Below are 13,000 nucleotides of genomic sequence, written 5' to 3'. Positions count from 1 at the left end.
TTAAAGTAATTGCAATTTACTTAACTTCATAGTAGAATTTGCTAAAAGGTAAGATAATTTTTCATTTATTTTCATACTAGAAATAGTAGCTTATTCAAAAGAAATTAAAGAATATAGTTCTTTCGAATAGATTATAAGCAAACTCTTCAGTATCTCAATTTCACTGGAATTTTAGAGAAAAGAGATACTAATTGCCTCTTATAGTAAACTCAAAATAATCATTTTTGATCCTAAAGTTGAGACAGTCTGAGAATGCATATTTATCTTGTCTTATAAAATTTTTCCATCTGTTATGTAAGAATCTACAGTTAAATTTAGTAGTATAAGTTGTAAGAGCAGTGGTGGATTAGGAGTTAGAAGTTTGGGTGCAAGTTATAGGTCTGTCACTGAGTAGCCCTAGGACTTGGGCCATTCATTAAACACCTCTGGTGTATAATAGGATTGGACTAGATACCTCTGTCTTTTCAAGTTTTAGTGTTTTTGTTTGTTTTTAATTTTTGTTGGAGTAGAGTTGATTTACAAAGGTGTGTTAGTTTCAGGTGTACAGCAAAGTGAATCAGTTATTCATATACATATATCCACTCTTTTTTAGATTCTTTTCCCATACAGGCCATAACAGAGTATTGAGTAGAGTTCCCTGTGCTTTACAGTAGGTCCTTATTAGTTATCTATTTTATATATAGTAGTGTGTCTGTGTCGATCCCAATCTCCCAGTTTATCCTTTCCCCTCCCCTTTCCCCCTTGGTGACCATAAGTTTGTTTTCTACATCTGTGACTGTATTTCTGTTTTGTAAATAAATTCATTTGTACAATTTTTTTAGATTCCACATACAAGCAATATCATATGATATTTGTCTTTCTCTGTCAAGTTTTAGTTTTTTGTTAGACATAGTCTAACAAACTACTTTTTAAACCCTAACCAAACTACTTTTTAAAAAGTGATGTAATTATATCTGCAATAAGTCTCAAATACAACCGTTCAAATACTAAGCTATATTCACCTGTCTCTTAGAAATATTAGTGCCTGCCAGGCTGCTATCATACATTACTGTATCGGTACTGTATGCTTTTGTGTTTTGCAATATATGTTGAGAGTGAGAGTAAGCTCTTTTTTTTGCACAGTTCTATAATGGGAATTAAAGCCTACATAATATTGGACAAGTCACTTTAAGAAGTTTATGCCTCAATTCATATGTTTATAAAATCAGATAGTCAAGTCTTTGCTTGAAGGTAAATGAGATGATATCTTTAAATTATCTGAATAACTTAAGAGAAATTGTTAGCAAATAGAATTTTTTTTTTTTAATTTTTATGTTCATTTTAGCTGTCAGTTCTTCTGAACCAGCTTTACTGGCCCAGCCAGTGACTATATCCATTGCTTCAGGAACAGCTTCAGGACAGAAAATTGCTGTTCCTGCAACAGCACATCATTTTTGCTTTTCAATAGACTTAAGGAGTATCCGTGATTTGGAAGTTGGTTTTCCAGTCAACTGTATATTAAGGTATGATTTGATTTTGTTTCAAAATATTTTCTGAGGAGAAATGCCTTTCCTCTGTTTGGGCTTTGCAGAGGAGAAATGTCACCAAAGAAGTTATGACATTTGTTAAATCAGTGGACTAAAAGGATGTAAGGCTATTATGTCCTAATGACTTTGAACTTAATCAAAGGTGGCATTGGTAGTATGAGAGGTAACAGTCTTGCTAATAATTGTAGGTATTGATAATAATTTGTTAATGTTCCTTTTTAAAATATAGTGACTCTTGAACTTAAAATGTATTGTTTCCAGAAAAGGTGCCATAGGTCAAAATAATGGGAGTATAGTATCTGATTTTTCTATAAAACTGTGTTATAATGGGAGGTTATAGTCTTAATATCTACCTTTTATACCTATGAATCTAAAGACCATACCTAATGAACTGGAAGTGTCCACACTGTTCAATTTAGCTAATTGAAATATATGTTTCAGTCAGTTAAATGGCTTTTACATAATGGCTTGTTTTTTTGTTTTTTTAAATTATTTATTTTGGGCTGTGTTGGGTCTTCGTTGCTGAGCTTGGGCTTTCTCTAGTGGCAAGCAGGGGCTACTCTTTGTTGCGGTGCATGGGCTTCTCATTGTGGTGGCTTCTCTTGTTGTGGAGCACAGGCTCTAGGTGTGCGGGCTTCAGTAGTTGTGGCATGAGGGGTCCAGTAGTTGTGGCTCGCGGGCTCTAGCACAGGCTCAGTAGTTGTGGCACATGGGCTTAGTTGCTCCACGGCATGTGGCATCTTCCTGGACCAGGGATCGAACCCATGTCCCATGCATTGGCAGGCGGGAAGTCCAGGACCAGGGAAGTCCCCATAATGGCTTGTTTTTAATAATATTACATTTCCATAGACTTTGTGGCTAATATATATATAAAATGTAATATAATTATGTGTTTTAGTTCGGAGTCTTTAGGTCCTCATAAATTACTTTGGAATAAGCATTAGCATTTGTAATAAAATTTTTGGTCTTTATGTGATTAAAATGAGAAAATCAGAAAATCTTTCCATCATCTTGGATTGCCATTCCCAGGAATGTCAGCAACTTCTCATTGCTTCCTGCTGTTATTTGAGGCATGTCTGCCTTTCAAATGCATAAATCAACTCCTACTTGTATCTAATTTTTCAGTTGTTTGATTCCTTATCAAGTTGTTTCCAAAGTCCTCTGAGCTTTGGTGTGAATAATGGACAGAATCAAAGGGACCCAGCACTGAGTTCACACAGTGAAGTCATAGAATGGAAGTCTGTCCTCACAGCTTAAGTTCTGCATTTTACCTCATGTTAGAGGCTGAGAATCATGACTAAAATGTTGTTTTTTTTAAAAATTGAAAGCCAGGAAAAAGTTTTCTGCTGTAGACATAGCTTTTCTCACAGGGTTTATATAACATAGAACTGTTCCTTTTTCTCTCCTGCTGCTACTGGGGAAACTGATCTTAGGACACTTAGAGATGATGTTGGCCAGAAGCACAGGGATGATCTGAGATTGGATGCTGTGAGGGAGGAGCCTTGAACAAGCCCAGTTAGAAAGCACATATTAGTTTTTGTGTTTCCTGCTTGCCATAGGGCCATTTGTTTAATCATTAAGTGCCTACATTATGCCAACAGTTTGTCCGGTATTAGGGCATGGGGCATATAAACAAAGAGCTCAATCTAGTGAAGAAGACAGAGTCAGAAATACGTCAGTACATGAGGGAGGCTACTAGTTCACTTGACAAAGAAAAGGGAAAGAATATACTACCCCGAGGAAACAGGTATGATCCACTTAATACTCTATAGAAATCACTTGAAGACTACTGCTTCTGTCTTTGATTCATTTTAAAGCTTTTTTTTTTAATGTTGGGCATTTTATGTTTGATAGATTTTATGTTATCATGCTCTGCGTTGATATGAAATTGTAGTATACAATTGTCTAATGGAATTTGTGAGATAACTGATATTAGAAAAAGTTTAATGTGTTTGCTTTTTTTTTCCACCTTTTAAATCATTACATCTGTAGTAGGGGGTTAAATTTCTAGGGGATGAGCTCTCTGAGATGACGTAAATTCAGTTTATGTAATTGTGTAGGAATTGAGTTTATGAGCAGGATTATTCTTGTAGGAAAAGCAATTTCTACTAGTAGAGTTTAAAGTCTAGTTTTATTAATGAATAACAAATTATAAAATGAAATTTAAGTGAGCATTACAATATCTATTTGGCTTTACGTACAAAATAAGTTCAGCAATAGTCAGACATTCTTCTATTTAATCTGGTGTGACTTTTATGATGAAAGAAAGAAATAGTGTTATGTCACTCTTTGATTCATCTGTAGTACATTTGAGTTGCTTTCATGCTTGATTCTCAGTTCAGAGACAAAATACTATGAATGCATCCTTTTGGAGTTGACTAAGGGTTTTTTTAGCTTGTACAAAATCAGGACATTATTATATAAAGAAAAATAGGTTTAGAAATTAAATTTAGCAAGCATTTCTTGACAGTTTACTATATGATGGAAACTGTTCTGGGAGCACAAAGATGAAAAAGATAAGACCCATGCCCTCAGGAACTCTTCCTCCCCCCCACATTTTAGTATTTATTTTTTTTATAAAAATATTTTTGACATATAACATTGTATGAATGTAATGTGTACATGTTAATTTGCTACATTTATATACCTCAGGGAGCTCTTAACAGATGGCAGCTCTGTCTTTGTTTAGTGGAGTCATTTTCACTTCTGAATCTTTGTCTTATTTGAAGTGTATCAAAGTGACTGTCTCTTTCTTATTTGGTGTATTGCCTTAAAAATACCAGTGTATACTCCTCCTTCCCCAGAGGATCACTGGAAGATTACTTGTAAAGGAACTTTGGAAACCAGTGCTGTGCAAATAATGCATTTTCTCTATAATTTCTGTGATTTTTATATCAACACTGAAAATATTTGTATAATTTTAAAGTTGGTGATAGGAGTAAAACCGTAATGTATTTGTACCATTTATCTATGAAAAAATTTTTATTTAAAACTCATATTACACTTCTTTTTTTAAACAGACTATAAATCCCATTTGTAAACTATAGGATTTTGTTTTTCTTAAATTCTAGGTACTCATATCCTTTCTTCGGAAGTGCAGCTCCTATTATGACTAATCCTCCTATAGAAGTTCGGAAAAACATGGAAGTTTTTCTTCCCCAATCTTACTGCGCATTTGATTTTGCAACTATGCCTCATCAGCTGCAGGATACCTTCCTAAGGTAATGTATACATGGTGTGTATGATATTTTCTCAAATCAACTCTTGAAAATTTGTATCCTATGAACAAGAGGAATTCCGGTATTTTTACATCCATAGCTGCTTATGCATTTGCGAATCTAGAAACAAATTTAAAATCTGTGACACTTGTGGTTCCACTATAAAGTTTTATGTGGTTACGAGGGCTCTTTTTAGATTTTCATATCTTGTTTGCCTGAGTTGGGATATTAGAACTTTCTTAAAATAATATATGAATAATGAAGGAACTTTGAAAAGTAATCTTGCTTTTTCCTAATATAATATGTGACGATAAATAAACTGTTTAGTTTTTATTATTGATTCACTTAATGACTGTAATGCATTATTTGCTTTTTCTGTTTTTTCATCTATATAAAATGGAAATGTTGATCCAGCTATCTGAAATGGATTTGTGACGAAAAATGAGATCTGTCTTTTTACTTTCTCAGAGTATCACAATTTGAAAAGAATTTTAAAAGAAAGAATGAAGAGTAACTAAACGTTATGTAACCATTTGTGGGAATAGTAGTGTTCGGAAGGGTTTTCTTTATTGCACAGGAAGAGGTGTAAAAAAAATGTAATAGTATTTTCTGTTTGTTACCTGTGGAATTGAGCCTTTACATTCCAGATAGCAAAAACATCTTTGGCTACATTAAAGGAATTCAAAAATTTTAGTCCAGAAAAGCCTTAGTTCAGAGTTGATAGGTATGAACATATGTTTCTCTTTTCCTTTTAGGATTCCATTGCTGGTTGAACTATGGCACAAGGATAAAATGAGTAAAGATTTACTTCTGGGAATTGCCAGAATCCAACTTTCTAACATCTTGTCTTCAGAAAAAACTCGCTTTTTAGGTTCTAATGGTGAACAGTGTTGGCGACAAACTTTCAGTGAAAGCGTGCCTATTATAGCAGCACAAGGGTAATGCATTTCCTAGAGCTGGTCTTAGCTTTGCTTTTTATTCTGTTTAGCTAGCTACAACCTTATCCTTTCATGTCATTTTTTTTTCTGATCTTTTTTCTTTGACCTATGGGGGTTATATCCCAGTTTGCTCTTTAGCTTTCTGATACCTACTATATCCTCACAGAGTGAATCTGTGCTACCATAATACTATAATACTTAGAGTGTTGAGTGAGTATTTCTCTCTACTCTCTTTAGACTGATAATTTTAAGTTCAGGATCAGTTTGTTTTTTTTGTGTTTTTTTTTTAGCTTAGTAACTCAGGGTCAAATTTATAATGTATTTTTACATTATTTTGAATTTTTCTACTTGAAAAATATTTAAACTTTTGCCTCAAATATAGTTGGAGAATGTTGCAAATGTTCTACACTTTAGAAAAATGAATATTCTTTTTTTGCCCTGAAATTCACTGCCACAGTGAAAAACTTGAGTTCACATATTTTACACAAAATTATTCAACAAATATGTTATCTTTTTATATTTAACAATAGAAATTTAAATTGACTTTAACCTTACATATCACATGCCTTTATTTTTAAAGCATAGTAAGAATGTAGAAGAAAATCAGGCCCAGTAAAAAGCTGAGATGTAGAAGTATTATTGGAATTTCTTCCCTTACTTTTCCTCATCCATGCCACTTCCAGAGAATGAAGGGTTTAGTAAACCTTTATTCACTTGGAGATCGGGGAACAGGTTTTTAGAGAATCAGTTATTCTGGTTAACTGAAAATTCTTTTAAAAATCAGCATTCGTTTCTCTTATTGTAAGTAGAATATAATGAAAATAATCATTACTTGTTGGAAGTTATTTTAATGCTGATTGCTTTGAATAACTTTTATCGCCCTGCTCTGTAGACAGACGTTTTAAGAGATTTACCTAAGTGAAAACTTCAGAGATGATAGCGCTTCATTTTATTTTATTCATTTCTTCTGAAATCTGAGATTAGAAGAAGAAAATGTAAAAGTTGATTAAGAGTTCTAATCGTGTGGGATCCATTCATTAAAGTTTTGTTTGATTTAAACAAAGCCACATTTTTTTTGTTGCCAGAATTTTATTTTCCTCTAACATTTTGTCCTTTTATTTAATGGTAAATGCTGCATTCAGGTTCTGTGATACAGAAAGGTATTCGTTATAATAAAAATAACATAATTATCCCACTTCTAAGATTTAATCCTGAAGCAGTGCTCATATCCAGTAAAAGATTTATGAACAAGGCTGTTCATTCCAGGAAAAGTAGAAAAAGAGTCCAGAATAATCTATATATAATTGAGTAGGGGAATTGTTAAGTTTTTAAAATTTTACTACATAAATTCATTAGTGTGTTTTACAGGCATTAAAAATTATATTTTTTAATGTTTGTTATTACACAGGAGGAAAATGCAGGAGGATAAATGGGGAAAAAAAGGACAAAACTATGATTTTAATGTGCATGAGTACATGTGTATCTACATATCTAAAAAAGAGGAAGGAAATGAATTTTAGCAGTGATTATCTGTGGGCAGTGAGATGTAAAATTTCTCTTTTATACTGTTCAGTTTTTTCAAATCTGTAACTGTTGTAGGTCATTTTGTAGTGAATGTAAGTATGTACTTAATACTGTGTTTGTGATCATATAATATCACATATATAGAAGGTCTTGAAGTCTGCAGAAGCTGCTGCACTTTGAGCAGCAAGTGTCAGGTGCAAGACATGCTGTCTACTCAGTGCTCTAGCATTGGGGAAGTAAAAGGAAATAATATAAAAGTGTTTCCATGAGTTTTAAAATATTTCTGATTTCATTTGTAGGTCAAATAACAGGATAGTAGATCTTTCTTACACAGTGACTTTAGAAGATTACGGACTAGTGAAAATGCGTGAGATTTTTGTGTCTGATTCATCTCAGGTATATGTCATTGAATCTTATGAAATTGTTCTTTAAAACAGACCTAATGTGTATATATGCATGAGTGTGTTTGTTTCAGTATGCTTCTTTCATTCATATCTTAGGGTTTATCTGCTGTACAACAAAAGCCATCTTCTGTTCCTCCAGCACCTTGTCCTTCAGAAATCCAGACAGAGCCTCGTGAAACCTTAGAGTACAAAGCAGCACTTGAGCTAGAAATGTGGAAGGAGATGCAGGAAGACATTTTTGAAAATCAGGTTACTTTTTAAATGTTACTTAAAAATTTTTTTTTTGTCTATTTAGTATATTTTCCCTTCTCCATAGTAGGCTTTTCTCTCTTTTCCATGGGTACTCTGTCTAGTCCCTTTGAATTCAAGAATGCCTTACTCTTTAAAAAAATGAAGAATTAAAAAATACTCAAAATGTGACAGCTTCACAGAAGCCACTCAGAAAGGTTTCTCCTAAACTTTCTCCATGATTTGTGGGCAAAATTAGCACTGAAGGTTAGAATTCAGAGGTTAAGGACTTGAAGGTTTCTTTTAATATCAAGATCTCATTTAGCATACCCTCCTGGAAGCTGGAATCATCAGTTGTTAAACAAGAGAGGTAGAAAACAGCTATTAACTTTATACTGTCCTGAATTATACTCATATGGGTATTACTCACCTCAGGCATCCTCTGTTTTGTTTTAAATAAAATGGAATGTCTGAAAGAAATATATCAGTGATCAGTATTAATTATTTAACTGAAAACAGCTGGTTTATTTATTTGAAATATTTAGGGTTTCTCTTTTTTACTTTATTTTTCTTCCTTTGGCAGCTAAAGCAGAAAGAACTGGCTCATATGCAAGCTCTTGCAGAGGAATGGAAGAAAAGGGACCGAGAGAGGGAATCACTAGTAAAGAAAAAGGTAATGACTTTTATAAAACTTGAAGGAGGAAAGAGAATATTAATGATAGTATCTTCTATATACATTAAAGAAAATCTCTGGAAGGAATAACTAATTATAGTGGTTATATATTGGCCTGGATAAAGTGAATGAATGGGTCAGGGATAGGAAGAAGGGTTTTCACTGTAAGTTGTTTTGTACTCCTTAGATTTTGAACCCTGCAAATGTGTTACCTGTTCAAAAAGTGAATAACTATAGAAAGTGAATACTTTAGAGAAGAAGCCTATCTCTGTATTTAAAAAGAAAATAGAACATTTAAGTATATATAAATATTACATTATAATCGATTAGTTAATAAAAAGGACCAAAAACTCTTAAGCTGTTTTAAAAGATTGAATCATGAAATGTTATAAATCACGTCTTTTAAAATGATAATGTGAGACCATCTGATCTTATTCCAGAAAGCCAAAATTTAATATTTATCTATTTATACTCAAGGTATTGAGTAAAACAACCCTGAAAATTAGACTTGTCTCAAATATTCCAAATTCAAGTCTGTAAAAATACTCTCATATTAGTGGTTAATGAAATGGCTATAAATGGGAGAAGACAGTGGCAGGGTAGTTTGCTACACTAGATCAAGAGACAGGACAGGGTATGGACTAGAAAATTCTTTAAAGTTTTTTCAGGTCTCTGACTTTCGGCCATTTATATTTAATTATTGACGTGCTTGGGTTTAAATCTACTATCTTGCTCTTGGTTTTCAATTTGTCCCATACATTCTTTGTTTTCTCTGTTTTCCTGCTTTCTTTTGCATTCACTGAATTTTTCTTTTTTTTTTAATGATTCCATTTTATTTCTATGGTTGCCTTATTAGCAATATCTTTTTTTTTTTTAGTGATTGCTGTAGGGCTTATGGTATGCATCTTTAACTTATCACAGTAAGCCTTCAGATGATACAGCACATTTAGCTTTTAAGACAAGTTAATCTTTGAGCCATTTTTTAATGTGACTAATGAGTTTTTCATTGTTGATGCTTATATGTAAAAGCAAAATATATGATGAAAGTAACACAAAGTATGGAAGTGAGGAAATGGACAAACGCTGTTGTAAAGTTCTCATACTATTTTACCAGTTTAAGCAGTCACAATCTCTTTCCTAGATAACTACATTTACTTCTTTATTTTATTTTTATTTTATTTATATATATTTTTATTATTATTATTTTCAGCCGCACCGTGCGGCATGTGGGATCTTCCCCGCCAGGGATCGAACCTGTGCCCCTTGCATTGGGACTGCGGAGTCTCTGCATTTACTTCTTAACTTGGTATCCTGTCCTCCATTACTGACCCCTGTAGCTTGCGATATCAGCCAAGAGTAGAGGAAGTCAGATTATGTACCCCTCCTCCTTAAAACACATCATACTCCTCATCACATTTAGAATAAAACTCAAAGTTCTTACCAGGACCTACAAGGCCTTTTGTGATCTGTCCCCTCGCTTCCTCTGTGACCTCATCTTCTGTCAGCCTTCTGTTCACACAGTCTATTCTAACCATCTTGGCCTCTGTGTATTTCCTCAGACATGCTAAGCCACCTCTCTCCTCAGGATCTGTAGACTGCTTTTCTTTCAGAGATACTTTCTGGTTTCTGCTCAGAGTAATGTGAGCAAGGCCTTCTGTGACCACTGTATCCAAAATACTGCTCTCTTCCCCTGCCCCCAGACACTAACTGTCCCCTCATTCTGCTTTATTTTCTTCATAACATTTACCTACTATTACATTAAATATCCACTTCTTTGTTTATAGTTTGTCTTCCCTCAGAGTATAGATTCCACATTACTTTGTTTTGCCCAGCATCTGCTACGTATACAATAAATATTTGTTTAAATTAAAAGGATAGGGCTTCCCTGGTGGTGCAGTGGTTGAGAGTCCGCCTGCTGATGCAGGGGACACGGGTTCGTGCCCCAGCCCGGGAAGATCCCACATGTCGCAGAGCGGCTGGGCCCATGAGCCATGGCCGCTGAGCCTGTGTGTCTGGAGCCTGTACTCTGCAATGGGGGAGACCACAACAGTGAGAGGGCTGTGTATGGCAAAAAAAAAAAAAAAAAGGATAATGAATGATTTCAGGTGTTATACAGTTTTGAGTTTGAGATTTATGGGGACTATTGGCATGTTCAGCAGGTATTTGGATTTACAGGTCTGCAACTCTGGAGCGGGGGGTTGACTTTGCAATATAAATTTGGGAGTTCTTCGTATCTGTGATATTACGTAGATAAGACTTTTGGGTTGCCAGAGGACGAACATATGGTTTGAATACTTCCTCCCCATCCTGTTTACCTGTCTTTCTATAAGGCTTTTTTACATGTGGCACTCAGAATTTGACACACTTATATTAGTGATTTGGTTAAGAATTTAAAGGTGAACCAAAAATCAGTGGTAGAGTTAACAGAACTAATAAATAAATGATCTTGCTTGGTTGGTATGTTGGGCTAAATCATCAAAATAAAGTTTAATAAAGAAAAATGTCAAATTCTGTAGTCAGAGTGAAACATTCACTTGGACAATGGGTGTAGTTATTCCAAGTTTAAAAACAAAGACCTTGGGGATTTTCTTTGACATAACAAACAGTGTGACTAGGATCCTCGGGTAGCAAATGCAATTTTAGTTGGAGTTAAAATTAGGAGACATTTGTTGACCTGTCTTTGGCAGTACACATTCTTTAGTATCTGAACTAGTGAGATCACATCTGGGTACCGTTGCGGAGCACAGGCTCCGGACGCGCAGGCTCAGCGGCCATGGCTCACGGGCCCAGCCGCTCCGCGGCATGTGGGATCTTCCCAGACTGGGGCACGAACCTGTGTCCCCTGCATCGGCAGGCGGACTCTCAACCACTGCGCCACCAGGGAAGCCCCCTGGGTACCATATTTTTGAAAGAACTTAGTTTAGAATGTAGACTCCAGATTAAATCCAGGATAATATTAGAGGATGTGGAAACAACAACATGTGAATAATAGTTGACCCTTGTGCTTATCTCGGAGAAAAAATGACTAGGAGGATGTATGATGGCCATCACTGGAGTCAAATATGTGAAGATACTTTTTTTTTTTCTTCCCAGGGGATAGAAAGAGGATTAAAGGGTGGGCTTCTAAGGAGCACCAAACCCAGGCTTGTAAAGAGAAAATCAGGTTGGGGCCTGGGACCTGGAGACTCGTTGGTGAGGAGGACAGAAAATTTGGTTCAGAAAGTCCTAGTAAATATGATCAGTCTGAACTAAAAGATAGAAAACCATGAGAGAGGATGCTGTACAGGTCAGGCAGGTAGACCTCTTAGCCTTAATGGGACTCACATCCTTAAAGACAGAGCAGAGCAAGACTTAAGGCTTGTACAAATTGGGGTACTAAGCTAAGGTCCCAAGCAGGAACTGTAGCTTCAGGAGCAATTAAGAACTCAGTTATTTAAACTGTAATAAAGGACTAGATCTCAACAATAGGAGGACTGGCTTGAAACTGATTGGTGATAGCTGGCCTATCACCAGTATTAGCTCCAGAGAAAGAGCATAAGTGACTAAGAGGGCTTCAGAAAAATACTGGAATATTGAGCAAGGCAGATTTTTAAGGAGCTAGGTTTTTACTAAAACACAAGATTTTACTGGCAGTCTAACTTACCACCCAGTGGGAGAAGGGCTTCCTCAGGAGAGACTGAATAGTACTAGAGATACCCAAGCAGAAGCTAGATTGGCTTCCTTCCTTAGAGTATAGTGGAAAGAATTTCTGCTTTGAATTGGTATATGTAATTCATGATTTTCCTAGTCTCAGATCCTCTGTTTCAGTAAAATCATAATATATGCATTTTTGAATTTGTGTTTTGAATTTGGGGAAAAGATAAGGTAACTTTTATTATATTTTAGGTCGCTGAATATACTATTCTTGAAGGAAAACTTCAAAAAACCCTAGTTGACTTGGAGAAGCGAGAGCAGCAGCTGGCCATTGCAGAATCAGAGGTACTGTATTTCATCTATCATGTCTATTTCACAGAATCCATATATTAAGTGCATACCATTCATTTGTTTTTCCTTTGTACTGTATAAAGTATATTTCATGGAAATAGTCTTTCAGACATTATGGAGAAAACTGCTATTCAACTAGGTGAAGCATGTTTTATATGTTAGAAGGTGAAGAATTAGGTAGAAAACTGTTTGTTATTTGAAATGGTTAACTATTATTCAGTCAGCTTTGGCTGACTTCTGTAATAGTGGAGATTTTTGGTTACCTTTGCAATTATGTGGAAGGAATGGATAGTTGCACTACCTAGAGAAAAGAGAAAATGTAGTGTAGGCTCAGGGACCTAGAATCATGATTTTGTATTTCACTAAGAAGGGAATATACCTGCTTCTTGCCTATTGAAGATTAGATCCCAAGAAAGGATAAACTTACGTTAGTACCATGCCTAGTTAGCATTTTTGTTAGGTCTTATTAAATTGTACCCTAACTACTTTTTTAAATTACCATAAA

General features: G+C 34.9%; 1 protein-coding gene across 2 annotated transcripts in view; it reads left to right on the top strand.

The window, feature by feature from the left end:
- The window catches only part of CEP120 (centrosomal protein 120), a 79,238-nt gene that overhangs the window by 31,204 nt on the left and 35,034 nt on the right, over positions 1 to 13,000 (top strand). The window contains exons 9-15 of one of the 2 annotated variants that reach the window (XM_081233274.1): positions 1,325 to 1,502; positions 4,598 to 4,747; positions 5,500 to 5,682; positions 7,506 to 7,602; positions 7,707 to 7,859; positions 8,422 to 8,511; positions 12,397 to 12,489. In XM_081233274.1, coding sequence (XP_081089400.1) covers positions 1,325 to 1,502; positions 4,598 to 4,747; positions 5,500 to 5,682; positions 7,506 to 7,602; positions 7,707 to 7,859; positions 8,422 to 8,511; positions 12,397 to 12,489 — 944 coding nt within the window. The remainder of the gene's footprint in view (positions 1 to 1,324; positions 1,503 to 4,597; positions 4,748 to 5,499; positions 5,683 to 7,505; positions 7,603 to 7,706; positions 7,860 to 8,421; positions 8,512 to 12,396; positions 12,490 to 13,000) is intronic. The other variant, XM_081233273.1, reaches the window with a different exon arrangement.

Source organism: Mesoplodon bidens (assembly GCF_964165515.1).
Source record: "Mesoplodon bidens genome assembly, chromosome: 4".
Taxonomy (NCBI): Eukaryota; Metazoa; Chordata; class Mammalia; order Artiodactyla; family Ziphiidae; genus Mesoplodon; species Mesoplodon bidens.
Note: the sequence above shows the minus strand (reverse complement) of the source record. Positions and strands in the feature narration are given on the sequence as shown.